Source organism: Alternaria burnsii (genome assembly GCF_013036055.1).
Source record: "Alternaria burnsii strain CBS107.38 chromosome Unknown 740, whole genome shotgun sequence".
Taxonomy (NCBI): Eukaryota; Fungi; Ascomycota; class Dothideomycetes; order Pleosporales; family Pleosporaceae; genus Alternaria; species Alternaria burnsii.
In genome coordinates this window covers 1,023,884-1,042,133 of record NW_024066112.1, presented here as the reverse complement: position 1 = coordinate 1,042,133, position 18,250 = coordinate 1,023,884, and the positions used below count along the sequence as shown (strand labels likewise).

Below are 18,250 nucleotides of genomic sequence, written 5' to 3'. Positions count from 1 at the left end.
CGGTTCGTTTCCTTCGCTTTACAACGTTCTTGATACTACATAGCATGGATCCGGAAGTTGTGCTATGCATGATGCGTATATGCACCGGCTGATTCGTAAAAAATGAGGAACATTCGATACCTTTTAGAACATCCAAGTAGGGCAAGGATGGCCACAGGCTTATAACTTATCGATTCATCTAATTGAAAATACTAGAGAAACTTGTCTTTGAACTACCTTCGTCTTTGCTCTCGAATTTGGCTTTGCCTTCTTCTATCCAATTCTCAAAGCTGAAGACACCTGCGTGCACACTGCGTATTGGTATGACACTGGCGCCACCCAGATCCCTTCCTTCCCTTTCTCTCAGTATCCCTAGCTCAAAAGCTTCCTCGTCGAGCTCCTCTCTAAACAAGGCCTGCTTCGCTTTGCCTCTCCCCTTCTTCTGCAAACTAGGTTGGACCGGCACCCATGTCTCTGTGTGTCCCATGGGCGGGTCGATTTCAGGCTCATCCTTGAGTTCCATACTGATGTTGAACGAGCAGTTTGGTGGTAATGGATGGAGTCGCGGAGCACGCACCGCCAGCGCAATCAAGGCAGCGCGGTACTGTTCGCTGATGTCGGCATGGATGTCGACATCGAGCGGCTTTGTCTTCTTTCTCTTGATAGTGCCATCATCATTGTATTCGACCTCGGGCACCGGTGCCTCATCTTCCCACTCAATGTCTATGTTGCGGTCTCCCTTGGCTACGACCGGGAAAGCGCTTACGTCGAACATGTAGCGCTCCATTATCTTGCCGCTGCCTGACCCTTCGCCCTCATCCGGGTAGCTGAAGATGACGATGCCGATCCTGGCGACGATGCCGTTGATGAGCTCTTCGCGCACGGCTTTTATGGCGTCGGTGACCCACTCGCAGACGAGCGGATGGCGCGATTGGTAGACGGGGGCATTGTGAAAGCGGGCTTTGGCGAAGGAGGTGGGTGGGTAGAGTTCGCGGAGGCAGAGGAGCGTGTGCGTGTAGGCTGTGAGGAAGACGGTGAAGTGGGAGAGGTTCTGGAGGTATGTTGGTGCCATGTTCCGTGCGCCTCTATTCGGAGTTGGGTGTGATCATGACGCAGACGCGTCTCGTCGCGTGTGCGTGAAGGCCGCTAGCGTATCGATGAATGGCTGGTGATGGGTATGGCAGATGTCGTGCGTATGCTGTGTTGACTGCCGCTGGCATTGTTGAGCCGCCCAGGTGTCGCGTTTCCTTCCCACGACCGGGAAGAAGCATCGTCGTCACCGCCCATCGGAGCGCATCGTGGTAATTGGCCACCTCCTCCCTTGCTGCAACTCAGCCGGTGCTCCCAAACAGCCTCTTCCCTCGACATCCCCACGGTACATGCATCCGTCAGCCCTGGTAGGCTTATTGCTTCAGTTATAGCATCCGCTTAGCCACCCACCCCACCACCCAGAGATTCACGGAGTTGCCCCGCATCTCCGGGCGCGTTCTTTTTCCTCGTGCTCAATCGCCCAGCAACACCCATCAACAAACGCGTCAACAATCGATCCATCTTGCTCGCCAGCCGTTTTGGGGAGCGCTAGACGTGCCGACTAGCTCTATACGCGCAGGCCCCACGTTGAACATGGAGGACCAACTAGTCCAGCTGCTGTCAGCGACCCAAACCGCCCAGGAGGACACCCGCAAACACGCTGAGCAGCAGCTCCTCTCCCTCTACGGCCACCAGGAGCTCCCGCTGGGCCTCATTGGCATCGCCTGCCATGAGAGCGTACCTCTCAACATCCGACAGGCTGCCCTGCTGTACATAAAGAACATCGTGCTGGCAGGCTGGAGCTCCAGCATCGACGAATGGAAAGGGCAGGCGCTCGTCACAGACGAGAACAAGGCCATATTACGGCAACAGCTGCTCACTCTCGCCACGTCAGACCAGCTTGACCGCAAGCTCAAGGCCGCCGCAGGCCTCGTCGTCAGCAAGATCGCAAGCGCCGACTACCCCATCGAATGGCCAGATCTTCTCGACAATCTCCTCGCACTGATACCGAACGCGACAGAAGGCCAGCTGCATGGCGCTCTCAGAGTCCTCGGCGAGCTGGTCGAAGACTCGTTCAACGAACAGACCTTCTTTGCCGTAGCGCCTCAGATGATCAAGGTCCTGTACGATGTGGCCACCAACGACCAGAGGAAGCCGACAATGCGGGCCTTGGCTTGCAAAGTCTTCCACGGCTGCTTCGACATACTAGAGTTGGTGCTGGAGGATCACAAGGCCATGGTCAAGAGCTTTGCCGACGAGATACTCAAGGAATGGATTCCCTTTTTCGTCAACGTCCTGAACACTAGGCTCCCTGACCCGCCGTCGCAAGAAGAAGAAGACCAGGATACACCGAATGCCTCACTCTACAAAGGACAGATCGCTCTCAAGCTACAGTGTGTCAAGGTCAGTCATGTTGTATGATCCACTGCATACCTTGCAGTACTAAACAATTAACAGGTACTTATGCGCATACGGTCCCTCTTTCCTGCCATCATATCGCCACAAAGTATCGTCCTATTCCAGGCCACCTGGCAAGAGCTTTCGTTGCTTGAACCGGCATACTCTCTCATGTACATTCAAGAAGATCGTCAAAGCAGGCTAGAAGATGGCGATGGTCTGCCGTATACTTTGGACTTCCTAATCCTTGAAGAGTTGGACTTCATGCAGGCGTGCCTCCGCGCACCTCCGGTTCGCGCACAACTCGAACAGGAACTCCAGAACCAGGCGCCGGAAAATTCATGGGTCACCCAGGTCATGAAGCTGGCTGTGGCGTACGCGCAAATTACCACTGAAGAGGAGGGACTCTGGGATGTGGATGTAAACATCTTCCTGAGCGAGGAGACGAGTGTGACGGCGAACTACACACCCCGAACGGCCTGTGGTGATCTCGTTATCAAGCTTGGCGAATGGCTCACAGAACCTACCGTCAACGGCTTATTGACTTACACAAGAGCGCTATATTCCGAGTCCAAGGGCTGGAAAGCTGAAGAGGCTGCGCTCTATGTGCTGAACCAGCTGTTGAGTGACTTCCAAGACGTAGAGAAGCAGATCAGTCCGGATACTGCGAGCGGCTACGTCGACTTTATTCGATATGCCATGCAGCAGCCCGACGCTTTCCTTCGAGCACGCGGTTACCTAGTCGCCGGGAGTCTGACAAGAACATCAGGAGATGCTCTGCAGCAGCTTGGCACCTCATTCCTTGAGGCATCTCTGCAGGCCATTCCATCTGACGAGTCCGACGTTGTCCAAGTATCGTGTATTCGAGCTCTGCAATACTACCTCCAGGCGCTCCCACACGCGACCACACAGCCAATACAGAACACCATCATCATGGCTATCAGTAATTACCTTGCCGCGCAAGACATGTCAGAGCTGAGCGACAGTGAGGATCTCATGGTTACTCTAGTCGAAACACTGCGAGATGCTATACTCATTGATACACGGATATGCATTACAGATAACGGTCTCGATACGCTTTTCCGGGTTGCCAGTCATCAAGCTAACAACTTTCAACTCACCATGCTAGTCACCGAGGCATTCGAAGAGGTGACCGAGACCATTGCGCGAATGGGTGGTGATGCATACGTCCAACTTTGCGCAAGGGTCCTTCCATCACTCATGGGCGCTTTCGACGTAGGAAGTTTGACGGAGGAGAACGCCTTGTGCAACTTTGCTGCCGATCTCCTTGCCGTGCTTGCCGAGCATGGACCAGAACCACTTCCTGCTGGGTTCGTTGCGACGACCATTCCAAAACTTACACGAGTGCTTCTGGGCTCCACCGATGAGGAGTTGCTGAAGTCCGCCACGACTGCAGTAAAGAACATCATCTCGCACGACCACCAACAACTCTTCGAATGGCGGGACGACACTGGCAAGGCTGGCCTCGAGGTCACTCTCATTATTGTTTCGCGTCTGTTGTCTTCGTGCAGTGATCACGCTGCTGGCGAGGTCGGTGCACTTGCCGCCGAAGTAGTGGAGAAGGCTGGCCATGAAAGACTTGGTCCTTACCTGGAGCAACTCTTGCGAAGTGTCGCAGTCCGTCTTGCACAAGCGGGACAAGCTCAATTCATTCAAAGTCTGACGCTCGTGTTTGCGCGTTTGAGCTTGAATCACGCCTCGGAAGTCGTGGACTTCCTGGCCGGCCAGGATATCGAAGGTCAAAACGGCCTCCAAGTCGTCCTAGCGAAGTGGCTCGAGAACTCAATCAACTTCGCCGGCTATGATGAAATCCGACAAAAGTACGTACGAACCTCTCCGGAGATCGAGCAGTTCACATACGAACGGAGATTGCCTATCGGAAGGCTTCAGACCGTTTGGAATAAATTGAACCCCCCTCTCCCGCTAACTTTTATCAATCGTACATTGTTGCTGACCATGTGTTTTAGTGTTATCGCCCTGTCGAAATTGTATGATTTGAAGGACCCTCGTGTTGCACAGGTGCAAGTGCAGGGCGACTTGATACCAAACAATGACGGTCGCATCATGACCAGAAGTCGTGCGAAAAACAGTAAGCTTCTTCCATCATATGTCTTCTTGTTTACCTTTACATTGTCATTACTGCGCTCGATGAGTGTCATGTTGTGGAGCATGCTTGTAGGCTATCGCGTCATTCTTGCAACCAAGCAATGCGAATCCCTTTTTTTCCATCCACAAACTGACGCTCGAATCAGATCCTGACAAATATACCATAGTTCCTGCCCCTCTTAAGATTCTCAAAGTTCTCGTCGTCGAACTTCAGTCCGCCTCTGGCGCACCCCTCGACGCACAAGCTGCTGCTGAGCTCGCCGAAGAAGATTCTGGTGATGACGACTGGGAGGATGAGGTGAATCCATTCGTCGATCTTGGCAGTGGCTTTAGCAGAGAGCAATTGATGGCGTTTGCCGCTGAGGAGCCGGGCGGTGGTCGTCAGCGCGACGATGAGACTCAAGGCTTCCTGGTCGACTTCTTCAAGCGTGCGGCGACCACGCAGGGCTTTGCTGAAGAGTTCGGTCAGCTCACGGAGGAAGAGCAGCAACGGCTAAGAGATAGCGCTGCATAGTAAGTGTTAACGTATACGCGGTCTATACAACAGGCTGGGAATCTCTCTAGACTGTACGGATATGCGGTGGCATTCAAAGGTGTGATGCTCCTTGTCTCCGTCTGCACTTTGCACGAGATGCTTCACCACTAGGATTAATAGAGATGACGTTGGATGAAGGATCACAATCAATAGATGATAGGAAAAGTCGCTTCTAGGAAAGACTAGCTACACTTAAGTTTAGCGAATACCATGAACACATACATATGAAGAGGCTTGTTTCGTTCATGAAATGTACCATCATGTATAGCATACCCTGATGTTATGCATGGCAACCTACTTTGTCAATGTATCAAGAAGATTAAGGATAGGGTTTCTTACTACTCATAAAAACCTATCTCTTTGTACAAACAGCTCATGTCATATGTTTGCCGCGCTATCTGAACATTGTGATGCTCATGACCCATAAAACGCCATATGCTGCGATTGGGTCTCTACTTCTCAAGTACGTGATTTTGCGTTGTCCTATTCAAACATGTTCCATGTAGTTGCACCATTCTTCATGGTAAGTAGGTGTGCCTTCTTCCTTTCATGGCGTTGGTATTGGCGATACGCGCTAACGCGCGTGCTGAGTGGGGCATTTTGTGGTGGCTGGGAAATGACAGTTTGTCTATCGAGCGCACAGTTAAGAGTACTCATACCTAGACATCGTGGCATGCCACGGTCGTCGTGGATCGCGCATGGTACGTATGACGGATCTGCAGCTAATGCTGGGTGGCAGCCTTAACAGACGCCTTATGTCGCTCATTCTTGATTGTCTAGCGGAGTATGCCCAGTGAGCCGGTACTACTAAATTGTGTCCCGACGGCGATGGGTTCGCATACGCATAGCAGTCCGCCTGTTTGAGGACCGCTCTGAATATAGGCATATGTACCGGATGTCATATGGTTGGCTCGCTCGATACCCAGGAAGATGGCGACCAGCCAGCTGCAGCGCATTGCCGCCAATCGGTATATCGTTATCCGCGGGGGCCAATCGAGGAACAGCACTCTACTTTCTTTGACTGTACTGCAGTCTTAAACTTCTACCGTCGCAATCGCTATGTCTGCTATCCAAGATTCGCCTATTATGAGCGAAAAGGCTACAGTCGTCCCTCGTACTCCAGCGCAAGACCAGCCACCAGACACAGCACCGTACTCCATCTTCACCCGTGGCGAAAAGCGGTGGGTCGTTTTCCTCGTCGCATACGCTGGACTTTTTTCTCCTCTCAGTAGCTTCATCTACTATCCGGCGTTGTACGATCTTGCGCACGATCTGAGAATTACACTCACCATGGCTAATCTATCAATCACGACCTATATGGTTGTATCTGGAATAGCGCCTTCAATACTGGGTGACATGGCTGATACCATGGGTCGCCGACCATTGTTTCTATTCGCTATACTTATATATACCATTGCCAATGTGGGTTTGGCCGTTCAAAGATCATATCCAGCATTGCTTGTACTGCGGATGTTGCAGAGTGCTGGCTCAAGTGGTGAGTACATGAGAACATTTTTGCCAAAACATTTTGGCTGATATATGCACCATTAAGGAACGATTTCATTCGGCTACGCCGTCGTCAGTGACATTGCTACGCCTGCTGAACGAGGCGGGTTTATCGGAGCAGTCCTACTCGGGTATGCTATGACTATGTGCCAAAGATGACGAGACTGTTCTAAATATCACACCTTAGCCCGAACGTAGCACCCAGTCTCGGTCCTGTCCTGGGAGGCATACTCGTACAATACGCTGGGTGGCCTTGGATCTTCTGGACGCTTGCGATATTGTCCGGCATCAACTTCTGCATACTCGCCATTACGCTCCCAGAGACCGCTCGAAAGATCGTCGGAAATGGGTCGATTATGCCTACACGTCTTCTTAACAGGTCTTACTTGACTCACATGAAGCTCAAATTGAACAAATCATCAACAGCAAGTTCTGAGGGCTCAACGGATGTTCAGCGGACGAGAATGCCCAGCCTCAAACCATGTTTCAGAGCCCTTTGGCAGAAAGAGAACGCATTGATTATGCTCATCAACGGGTTGTTCTACATGACTTACTGCTGTGTTCAAGCGTCACTTTCGACCCTTTTCATAACGATCTATGGCTTCGAGGAACTATACGCTGGCTTAATATATATTCCATTCGGAGTCGGTTGCGCTTTGGCTTCTTATACTTGCGGTCAGTAGCACACGTCATATACACATAGTGTGGGAGCTGACAACGCAGGCTATGTCATGGACTGGGAGTATCGGAGAGTCGCTTCAAGCTTGGATTTCTCAATCGATCGAACATGCGGTGATAACCTCCTGGAATTTCCCATAGAGAAGGCTCGCTTGCGCGCCACGTATTTCTACATGGGTGCTGCAGCTGTGACCACCATTGGGTACGGATGGGCTTTGGATACGCATACGCATTTCGCCATACCTCTGGTTCTCCAGTTCTTCATCGGTGCCTCGATCACCGGGGTATTCAACGCTTGCGGCACTTTACTTGTCGATGTCAATCCGATCCGCCCCGCAACAGCTAGTGCAGCTGCCAATCTATTCCGTTGCCTGCTTGCCGCCGCAGCTCTAGCAGCCTTAGATGCTATCATCTCAAAGCTAGGAACTGGATGGACTTTCACATTGTTGATAGGCCTTACTTTATTAGCAGTGCCTATGGCATTTCTACTACAACACGCTGGAAAAGATTGGAGACAGAAAAGTCGGAACCAGTCATCAAAGTGATGACATCGAGGACTTTTGCTGAACTTGATGGTATATTTGGGAATTATCAATATGACGCAGGTCTACACCGACAATGCGGGAGTATTTGGGTTGTTCCAATTGTCTGCCTGCCTAACATAGCTATCTCCTCCTTGCCATATGGTTGCAGGTACCTCGCCCTGCACTTTACTTCGCGGAGGTTCTTCTCCTGTCGGGTATGGTGCGTACTTGTCGACTAGGTAGCACATGTCGTTGTAGGCCCTATGATCATGTGAGTCAATCTGCCATTCGATCTTGATAAATGCGACTTACGTTTCTCTAACGATAGACCCAGGATGATGCGCCGAATGGATGATGTTCATCTTGATACAGTACAAACGATTGCGGTCTTCAAATTCCTCTGCCGGCTCACTCACAGTCATGTTCCGGAGGTACTGTCGCTTGTATTCTCGCGATTTGATCTTATGCCTTTCGCATCGCCACATACCAATCTCCATTTCATGGTGAGCGTAATATGCGCCAGCATCGAAAATATAGACGTTCCCATTCGAAAGATCTGTCCCGACATTACCTTCCCAAAGGTCTCCGTGGATGAGCGATGGTTTGATCTGACGGCCATCTTCTTCGAGCGCGCCCAAAAGCCTTGGGATCACATGGCTAAGTGTGCGCTCTGCGACTGCCTCAAATTCCGGCCATGGACTACATTCTTGCTTTTCGATGACGAGAGCAGCTCGAAGCAGCTTCGTGAAGAAGTTCGTCCAACTCGGGTCCCAAGCAACTTCCTGAGCGAACCTGCCATGACAAGTAGAGATGTGGAAACCAAACATCCCAGTCGGAGATTCACTTGTACTGTGGAGTTCTGCAAGCTTGGCGCAGAACTGGACGGGGTCCGGCATGTCATTGGTCATGTTGATGAAGTCGCATAGGAAGAAGTACGTCTCTGGCGCCTTCATTTTGAATTTACCCCAAGTCAGAGGCTTGGGAATAAATCCTGGCGAAGTCTGGTAGAGAGAGCTCATGGAATTGAACTCTCCCTCCATCATCACGCGACCAGGCTCTTCGGTCGCAATCTTGAGGAAGAACTTCTTCTCAACTCCGCTAGGAAGCAAAACGTTCAGACGGGCTGTAATAGTCCACGCAGAGGAGCCATAGCTGTGCGCAGACAGAACTTTGCTGCCCTCTGGTAGAGCTGTACAAGGCTGTGAGCTCTAATCATATTATGAACCCTGTAAGGACTTGCCTTGGACCACGGCCTCATCAAGAGGAAAGTCACCCTCATTACCGGCGCTTGGGCCTTCTTTCTTTGCGATTGAGTGTACTGATTTCGACATGTCGGGCAAAAGTAAAGTGGAGCTCTTAGGATCTTCTGTATGTGACTAAGAGCAAAGCTTCTTGTTATACAAACATGTGAACTAAAAGTACCCACGATAACTCACGTGCCTGTTACATGCAAACACCCGTATGAGTGGCGCTTCCGGTCAGCGGCTAAAGAGGCCCTCTATTCGCTGTAGAGGGTGAGGCACTGTTTCGAGTACGACTTAGCCGAAGATGCCGCATAAAGGCGCGACTCAGCCTCGTGGTAAACACTAGACCATTGGTCACTCGCGCGGGGTCATGGAATCTCACTGCATCATTAGGCGATAACGACTGCAAGTACGCTGTTCTTTTCCTCACTTTGTGCTATCTACGTCCGCGGGATGGCCATAGGGGCTGTAATTGGTGGGATACTTCCCGCTCCAGACTAGCCCGTTACTGAGGGCAAAGCACCCACGCAGATGCCTGAAGTACCACGTATAGCTCTCTGGATCTGGCGAGCGGCTGAAACTCGCCCCGTGATAACTGCACCGCCTCCGGTGGGGACTTTGATACCCACAGCCCCAGCCGTTCGTCGCACCGTCTCTGACCACGATCCACATAGTCTATCCAGCCTTCTCCACCGAAGCCTAGAGTGTGGATACTTCCCAACGTCCATCACACAACGCAGAGTGGATGCGCGGGACATTAGAATCCAGTCATGGATCGAGTAAGTTGACGCCGGCGCATCGGTGTTGCGACAAGGTCAGATTAACTTTGTTATAGTTACGGAAAAAGATCAGCAACAAGTACAAAGGCCGCAGTCAAGATGGACAGATCAGCAGCTCGACACAAGCAGTGCCCTATGCTCCGAAGGTCGAAACTGCTTATACTGGCCAAGGACTAGAGCTCAATGGAAACATAGTACCTTTAGATACTGTCGCTGGCGCGCAGAAGCCGGCATCTGTTCAGATCGATGTTGTCCCACATGGAGAAACTAGCCTTCAACACAATGGTAGTAGTAGTATTTCCCAGGAATTAGTTGGGAGGGGGCGCCTTCAGAGTAGCGACCAGGCTATCTCAACGACTCCTACTGATCCGGAACGACGTCGCAGCAGTAATCTAAGCCCTCCACCAAGCTCAATAGGATCTGGACATCGCTCAGGTAGCTTCCAAAGTACTACTTCAAATTTTGTTGCTGTATCGAATGGATCCCATACCAGGTCTAACTCCGAACAAAGACGCATGAATCCCTTAGGGCTTACCGTCATCTATGAACCCGAGCACGGTCATTCTTTAGATATTGTCCTTGTCCATGGCTTGGGTGGGTCGAGTCACTCTACCTGGTCCAAGGATCATGACCCGAACTACTTTTGGCCCCATCTCTGGCTTCCAAACGACATTGGCTCAGCACGGATACTATCGTTCGGATATGACGCAGACTGGAAGTCGACTTCGTCACGCACAGTACTCAACATCACAGATTTTGCGAAAGAGCTGTTGTTCGCTATGAGATTCACCAAAGACGAGAATAGAGACCTGGAAGATTTGGGTATTGGAGATGTCCCAATCATCTTCATTGTTCACTCTATGGGAGGTCTTGTAGTCAAAAAAGCCTACATCTTAGGCCAGAGCGACGACGAATACTCCGAAATGCTCAAGTCCGTCAACGCCATCATGTTCTTGTCTACACCGCACCGCGGCTCAAACCTGGCCGAAATACTCAATCGTATACTCTCAGCCTCGCTTTTGAGGTACTCTCCCAAACAGTACGTCGCAGACTTGCAGAAAAACTCACCGGCATTAGAGGACATCAATGAGCAATTTCGTAAGTTCGCTCCGAAACTTCAGATTGTCTCTTTCTATGAGACGCTCGAAACTGCTGTCGGCCCCAAAAAGGTCAGGATCTTGGAGAAGGAGTCTGCTATCCTAGGATATCCTGGAGAAATATCAAGAGCTATGAACGCAGATCACCACGATGTATGCAAGTACTATAGTCCTCGTGACACCAACTACATTAGCATGCGAGATGTCCTGAAGACTTTGGTAGATCGTGTGCGGACGATGGGAATCAGCTTCAGGAGGTCTTCCTCCGCTTCTTCCTCCGCTTCAGAAGCCCTAGAGGCCCTCCTCTCCATTCAAGATCCACCTAGCGACGATTACAGCTTCTTTCATGATCAATGGATGCCAGGTACTTGTGAATGGATACTGCAGGAGAAAACGTTCCAAAACTGGATGGAAGATACCACCCAAAGCTCGATACTATGGTTGCATGCGCTTCCGGCTAGTGGTAAATCTGTGCTCTCATCTTTTATCATCGATGAAATCCAGGCACAGAATCATACGTGTCAATATTACTTCTTCCGATTCAGCGAGCAAGCCAAGCGAACGGTCAATGGTTGCCTCCGATCTATGGCCTTCCAACTATCTCAGGAGATACCCCAATATCGGAGGCGATTGAGAGACTTGTCGGAAGAAGGGCTGCGTTTAGAGAAGACTGATGCTAGAACTGTCTGGAACCGACTATTTTCCAATGCACTTCCAACATTACGGCAAGCCGACCCTTTGTACTGGGTTATAGATGGTTTGGACGAAGCCGATTTACCCCAGTTGTTGTTGAGTCTACTTAAAGGCTTGCAAAGATCAGCGATACCGATAAAATTATTGGTAATGAGCCGCGACACTCCAGAACTTCGTTCTGAGTTTGACAACTTGGGAAACTCAGTGCCTGTGGACATTCTTCCCATAACATCCAAATCTCAGCGTGATGTTCAAGCTTACGTCGAGAGCCGTATGAATACACCGAGATGGAATGAGGATTTCAAGATAGAAGTGACGGGCAGGATCTTGGAACGCGCAGAAGGCAATTTTCTCTGGGTGCACCTTGCCATCAAAGAGGTTCTCAAACGTCACACTAGCGATGATATCAGACAAGCACTAGAAAACATGCCTCCTGGCATGGAAGCTATGTACCATCGCATGGCTATTGACATAGCTAAAGACATGGGTCCCACAGACAAGCAACTTGCGCAGCGCATACTGACATGGGCGATGTTTGCTCGCCGAGCTCTCACTCTAAAGGAATTGGAAGAAGCGCTCCGGCCTTCTTTCAACAGGATCCTCGATCTACGTAGCACCATCGCTGCAACTTGTGGCTTCTTCGTTGTCGTGGACATGAGCGAGAACGTCACCATGATACATCAGACTGCGCGTGACTATCTTACGCATGCATCTGAGTTGGATTTATTTATCGATGCTGATGAGACTCACGTTGAGTCTTTCCGTCAATGTATGGCCTGTCTGATGGACGCTGGAATCCGCAGCAAACTCAATCAGACTAATGCAGAGCTCAAACGCGACTTCGTTCACTACGCGGCAACATCTTGGTCCTACCATCTGGGTCTTTCGAAGCGTATCAGCTCCGCAGCCTTGTTAACTCTGGTACAGTTCTTGCGCAGATCTCATGTGCTTACTTGGATCCGCATCCTTGCATCTTTGCGACAACTCAAAGTCCTCGTATACGCTTCGCGCACTTTGACGGAGCTCATTAGCAGCAAAAGAACTTCAAGATTCGAGATTACTCTTGACGAAGACCAGAGGGATCTCTTACGCCTTTGGGCTATAGACTTCGTGAAGGTTGTGGGAAAGTTTGGTTCTACTCTCTTGTATGACCCCGCATCCATCCATAATTTCATCCCGGAGTTTTGTCCCCAGAGCTCCATGGTCCACTGTCAGTTCGCAAAACAGAAGACATTTCGCTCCATATCAGTCTCCGGTATCACCAACAAGAAATGGGATGATTCGGTTGCGCATATGTCGGTCAGAAGACACCGGCTGTCAAAGTTGATATGCTCTCGTGGTCATGTCGCTGCAGTCGCCACGGACCATCAATCACATGGCTTGACGCTGATCTGGAGTTCTGTCAACTTCGAGAAGAAGCTTTCACTTATTCAAGGAGAGTACATCACAGCATCCTGTTTTGATTCCACTGGGACAAGGTACCTTTCGTGTGGAGTCTCGCGTATGAAGATCTGGGAAATTCCATCTGGCCGTCTTATCTTGTCAGTTAATAGTCCTAATGATACCACAGTCTTAGGTGTCACGTTCAGCAAAGACAGGACCAGAATACTGGCGGCATGCGAGAACAAGACCGTCCAAATGCTGGCGCTGGATGCTCAACAACCAGAATGGCAGCTATTGAGTTCCTTGCAAGAATCAGATGTTGCTAGTCTAGGTAACGCCAATTCACCTTGCGCTATGGTCTTCAATCCCGATGGTACGCAGATCGCTGTTGCATATCGTGGATTTCCACTATCAGTTTGGTCCATTGAAGAACGCCGGATGATCGGAAGAAATTCTCGCTATGTGGAAGGCCGAGGCTTCAATGGGATAATTTGGCCAGGAGTCGACACCGTATCTTGGAACGCACGCTATGGCAGTATCCTGGGGAAGTACAGCGACGGATGTGTATTCAAATGGGATCCATACGAACAGACAAACGATGAACTACGCACGGCTGCTAGCTTGGTCCGATGTAGTCCTGATGGCTTGTCATTCGCGACATGCGACAACAGCGGGGTCGTTCGCCTTTTCAACTTCCAGAACTTTGCTATGCTATATCAATTGAGGTGTGATGCGCCTCCAAGAGCGCTCACATTCAGCCCTGACTCCCGTCGCTTTTACGAGATACGCGATACCGTATGCACTGCCTGGGAGCCAGCTGCACTCGCTGACTTGCAGGAGACGGGGGACCAATCCGAGGATCAATGGGAAACACAGAGTGACATCTCGACTCTGAACGAATCTATCCAAGTTGTTGAAGAAGAGGACAGAATCACAGCTCTGGCTGTGGCTTCGCACAGCACATTCTTCTGTGCCGGTAATGAGGTTGGAGAGGTCGATCTGTTCAATGCGGAAGGCATGAAGATATTCAACATGTGGAATTCTCCACGTTATATGATGATAGACTTGTTGGTATGGGACAACAGTGGTAAACGTCTTGCCATTGCAGAGTTGGGTGGAGACGTTAGCGTGAAGCAGGTCTCTCCACCTTCTACTGGCAGCGATGTGAAGTGGAATGTCCAGCCAATTCTCAATCTCAACATATCGTCAGAACTGGGTACTGTTCAACAACTGCTATTCAGCCATGATGGAAAATTTCTTCTCCTGGTCAGGCAAAACGCTGTACAGGTGTGGTCACTAGAGGACAAAATATTGATCAGTCAATACCAGGGAAACAGCGAAACAGGTCAGCATTGGATTAATGATCCGACCGATCCGCAATCACTGCTTGCCTTCGATTACGGAGGCATAAGTCGTTTCTCATGGGCTAGCTTGGAGGCAGCGAAATCCATACGTTACGACGACATAAACAACAGCATCGATAAAACGGCTCGCATACCATCAGGATCGAACCATCCAGTGGACCGAAACCAAAGAGCAGCCAGAGCTTCTCCAGATTTGAACTACCAGACTGTGAATGCATATCTAGCTCAAGACCAATCTCACGTCGTTGTGGAAAGAACAACGAAGTCAGCACCCCAATCTCACATCATACTGAGAGTTTCTGAACTTGACTCAATCCTTCGTCTAAAAAGTACCGACGCAACAGTCTCATCGTTTCCAGACACAGCAGTCCGTCTTATCCCAGAAGAAGTCACAAAACTAGTCGAAGTCTCGCTCGGCGTGCTGGCGAAAGACAGGTTCATCTTTCTTGACCAAGACTTCTGGATCTGCACCTGGAAGATCGGATCCATATATGCAAAAGACGAGCCTGCAACTGCAGGTAGCACGGCGGCCTCGAAGCACATGAACAATGTGGAGAATGCGGGCATTGTGAAGAAACATTTCATGTTGCCACGTCATTGGCTCAATGAGGAATCCTTGCCATTGCTACGACTTGTAGAGTCTGGTAAACTGTTTTGTCCCAAAGGCGATGAGGTAGCTGTGATAGGTACTCGATTGGCATTTGCGTGGTGAAATCAAATACAAAAGACTCGAGAAATTTCAACTAGAAGTCCTCAAAGGCATTCGTTGTTTGATGCTCAATCTCTCATTACCAACATCGAGATATTGCTGACTATACCCTTGCACACTGCCTGTCGTGTAACAATATATCCCCCTTGCATCTCTATTAGGTTAGTTCAATACAATACACATCATGTAAGCCGGAGCAGCCTCGTCCTACCCCGCTACTGCACGATGTGCACGATTATCGAAAATAGAACAACAACACGCGCTAGAAGGGTGTTCGCATGCGCAGTGCATGCAGTTCGTTGCCCAGAAATAGGACTTCTACCTTGCCATAGATAAGGATGATGAGCAAACAAAGGAGGGGTTGTTGTAATGTACAAAGGGCTATTTTGACAAACCCTTGCTGCGGTTTAGATGTGCTAGAGAAAGTGTTGCTAGAGGAGTAGTAGATGGTGGTGGGGTGATGGGTTTTTCGGGCGCTTATGCAGAGTGACGAGTTGACACTGGCGGGTGGGCACGTGGAAGACGGAAGGGAGATAGTTACCCTTGCTCGATGGGCGGTTGCGCTTGGATCGAGATTGTTTTTGGTGTTGGTCCAGTCGCAAGTAAGGGTGGATTTGGCAGTGTTCCATGCCAGGTTGAGAAAGGCAGAAGTCCTGGAAGAAGATGTTTGCGCGACGTTGAGTTACATCATACCCGTCATTCCTATGTCTCATATTCATGTAGAACGGCAGTTTGCGTTGTCCAATGTGCAAGTGCCGCTGGAAAACTCATACATGCACACGCCTATCCGAGCTTACCTTTCAGCGCGCATTTCTACGGCATTTTCTCAAAAGATCCCCAATCACGCTGAGGATAGAGCGCTTAATCTTCATTTTGGCAGCCCAAACCCACCCTCTCGCAAACAGAAAAGTGCAGCTGACCACACCCACGATGCAGAAGTTCTGATCTCTCATTCGTCAATGTAACAAGCCTGAACGCCAGAGAGCGGTATAGACGTGGCATGTCTCTGCCTCAAACTTTTTACCCCTCCACACCCCTCACCTTGTGCTTTTAGACGTAACACTACACAAGCTATCATCGGCCACTTCCGAAAATGAAGGTGACTTCTAACAGTCGAGATCTCGATGCTCGCACAACATGAACAATGTCGCATTGACCGATTAATGCCGATCTTGTGACGGCATCTCCATCTACCAGCCATCTCGATTCCACTCCGGCTTCATCCAGGAGGTAACCCCACCCAGTTTGTGGTCAAAAACCTTGGAAGTTGCCAGACAGTGACATAGGCAAAGGCGGTTCACGCGGAGTGGCAGTGGGGTACAAGTGGATGTACCAAGTGGAGAGAAACTTGATCAAGTGGGTCTAGGCGGGGTTTAGTCTGGCTTTCGTCATGCCGCGGCTGCCAACATTCTCGCTTCGCTTCGGTTGCTTGATAGGAAGAAGGGAATAGGGGACCGGTTCATGCACGCTCGCACCGGCCATGTGTTTTGAAACACCGTAGTGTTGCTGGCCGATAGTGTGCGGTATATGTCAGGCTGCTGCATGAACTGCTGGTAGGTTTGTTAGTGAGCCGGAATCTGGACATCAGGTGTTCTGCGAGCATTGCACATGCACCCCAGATTCACCCTGCTGCAATGATGCGATTGGGGATCCAGACAAAGTGCTCGCCCATGGTGATGTGATGGGCTTGCCTGTTTAGCGGAATGATGTCGTATGGTTGCGTCGGAATGCGATCCGATGCGACGGAGAAAGGCCCAGATGCAGCAATGTTTGCTGGGTCGAGAAGGTCATCTGGAAGTCTTTCCCAGGGCGTTGAGGAGCGATCGCGTTTGATACTTCGGAGTAGAGAATGCTCCTCGTTCACTGGAGCGATTTCCACAAACGATCTGAGTACCACGCATTCAGCCGTGGAAGTATCACATCCAAAAGAAGTAAGATGTGATCCTCACCAATCAACACAATGCAACCCAACGCCGCTCGCTCAACTCGTGACACCCACCGAAACCAAAAAGCCAAATCGCAGTAACTTAGCAGACGTCGTGGAAGCGATGGCCCTAATCCCAGCCGACAGACCCCGTGAAACCTTCCTCCAACCTCCCGTCTTTGTCATACACCCACTCGCTCACACTACCCTTCCATCCGAACATCCCGACGACGTCCCTGTGCCTGTCGATCCCAAAACGCAGATGATGCCAATTCTGCTACTCATTCAAACTGTTGCCTAATCACCCATGTCAGGATGCCCTTGCACATTGTAACTCGTGTTAAGACCGGGGATGATGGGAATGCGACAAGGTTGCCTATCAAAGGAGTTCCCGTGCCCAGGGATGATGCGACGCCTCTTAATCTTGAGGGACTTTGCGCTAAGGAACGGATGGGATGGGTGGCGTGGCATTTTGCACAACGGGAAGGGAGGGAGGCTGATAACGTTGAGCCGCATATGTGGCCGCAATTAAGGGGCCTTTCATCATCGCGCTGCGTAACCTCCGAGCATGTTGCCTTGAGGGACTTAGAATTACCGCAATATCATCGGCGCATGCAATGTGCGCGAGCTGTAAGTGGCCATCCCAAAGCTCTGGGCCTTACCACCCACAGCGCAGTCGTAAATAGCACTTTGTGCACTCTTCCCAAACCCAACCGTTCCTTTACACAGTGTGAGCATTGTCCTATTCCTACACCGGGCACGGGTATGATATCAAGATAGCAAACCGCTGTCGTTCCGCTCGTCCAATCTCAAGGGTCAGGCCAGGCCCCAGGCGGCACGAACTCACATGCATGTCTTCGATTGGACATGTGAATCCTTCCCGCTCCGTGCTGCACAACCGCCACATTCAGCCATGGGGGCCAAAGAAGCAAAAAACATGCCTTGCCTCTTTGACTGAACCTGCAGCAGGCTTCTATGCACAGCGCTTCTTCTATGGTAAGGCTGAGAATAAGCCAAAACAGCCAATGAGGTCATGAAGATGGATATGCAAGCGCCGGTTGGCTCAATACACGTGGTGGTGATGCAGTACAGGACTGTGACTCACAGTGCGACAGCGGCTCAGAGGGGCTGGAAACGTGTCAAAGAGGGTGTGCGAACATGTGAAATTGGTTGGAGACGCAAAAGCACATGTCCGAGACTGACCTGAGGTGCGATAGGGTTGGTTGTGTCTCAGATGCCATGTGTGGCTTGCTATGCAGGGGCCGTGGCTTTGGGAGATCG

General features: G+C 50.5%; 6 protein-coding genes across 6 annotated transcripts; 4 read left to right on the top strand and 2 right to left on the bottom strand.

Annotated features, from left to right (window-relative positions):
• Window positions 1-178: 178 nt before the first annotated feature.
• GT037_005204 (dna-binding protein) lies at window positions 179-1,530 on the bottom strand (the record flags this gene model as incomplete). Its single annotated transcript, XM_038930251.1, has 2 exons — window positions 179-1,062; window positions 1,425-1,530. 2 exons carry the CDS (start codon window positions 1,528-1,530, stop codon window positions 179-181), a joined length of 990 nt encoding a protein of 329 aa, XP_038787201.1.
• Window positions 1,531-1,602: 72 nt separating this feature from the next.
• Window positions 1,603-5,047, top strand: GT037_005203 (arm repeat-containing protein; the record flags this gene model as incomplete). Its single annotated transcript, XM_038930250.1, has 4 exons — window positions 1,603-2,412; window positions 2,467-4,247; window positions 4,395-4,516; window positions 4,680-5,047. The coding sequence occupies 4 exons, from the start codon at window positions 1,603-1,605 to the stop codon at window positions 5,045-5,047; spliced, it is 3,081 nt and encodes a 1,026-aa protein (XP_038787200.1).
• A 1,080-nt stretch (window positions 5,048-6,127) lies between these two features.
• GT037_005202 (uncharacterized protein) lies at window positions 6,128-7,797 on the top strand (the record flags this gene model as incomplete). The annotated part of the gene is made up of 4 exons (XM_038930249.1): window positions 6,128-6,563; window positions 6,621-6,705; window positions 6,762-7,249; window positions 7,298-7,797. The coding sequence occupies 4 exons, from the start codon at window positions 6,128-6,130 to the stop codon at window positions 7,795-7,797; spliced, it is 1,509 nt and encodes a 502-aa protein (XP_038787199.1).
• A 62-nt stretch (window positions 7,798-7,859) lies between these two features.
• Window positions 7,860-9,107, bottom strand: GT037_005201 (uncharacterized protein; the record flags this gene model as incomplete). The annotated part of the gene is made up of 3 exons (XM_038930248.1): window positions 7,860-8,037; window positions 8,089-8,965; window positions 9,002-9,107. 3 exons carry the CDS (start codon window positions 9,105-9,107, stop codon window positions 7,860-7,862), a joined length of 1,161 nt encoding a protein of 386 aa, XP_038787198.1.
• A 683-nt stretch (window positions 9,108-9,790) lies between these two features.
• Window positions 9,791-15,048, top strand: GT037_005200 (uncharacterized protein; the record flags this gene model as incomplete). Its single annotated transcript, XM_038930247.1, has 2 exons — window positions 9,791-9,799; window positions 9,856-15,048. 2 exons carry the CDS (start codon window positions 9,791-9,793, stop codon window positions 15,046-15,048), a joined length of 5,202 nt encoding a protein of 1,733 aa, XP_038787197.1.
• A 2,045-nt stretch (window positions 15,049-17,093) lies between these two features.
• GT037_005199 (uncharacterized protein) lies at window positions 17,094-17,270 on the top strand (the record flags this gene model as incomplete). The annotated part of the gene is made up of 1 exon (XM_038930246.1): window positions 17,094-17,270. The coding sequence occupies one exon, from the start codon at window positions 17,094-17,096 to the stop codon at window positions 17,268-17,270; it is 177 nt and encodes a 58-aa protein (XP_038787196.1).
• Between the last annotated feature and the right edge of the window lie 980 nt (window positions 17,271-18,250).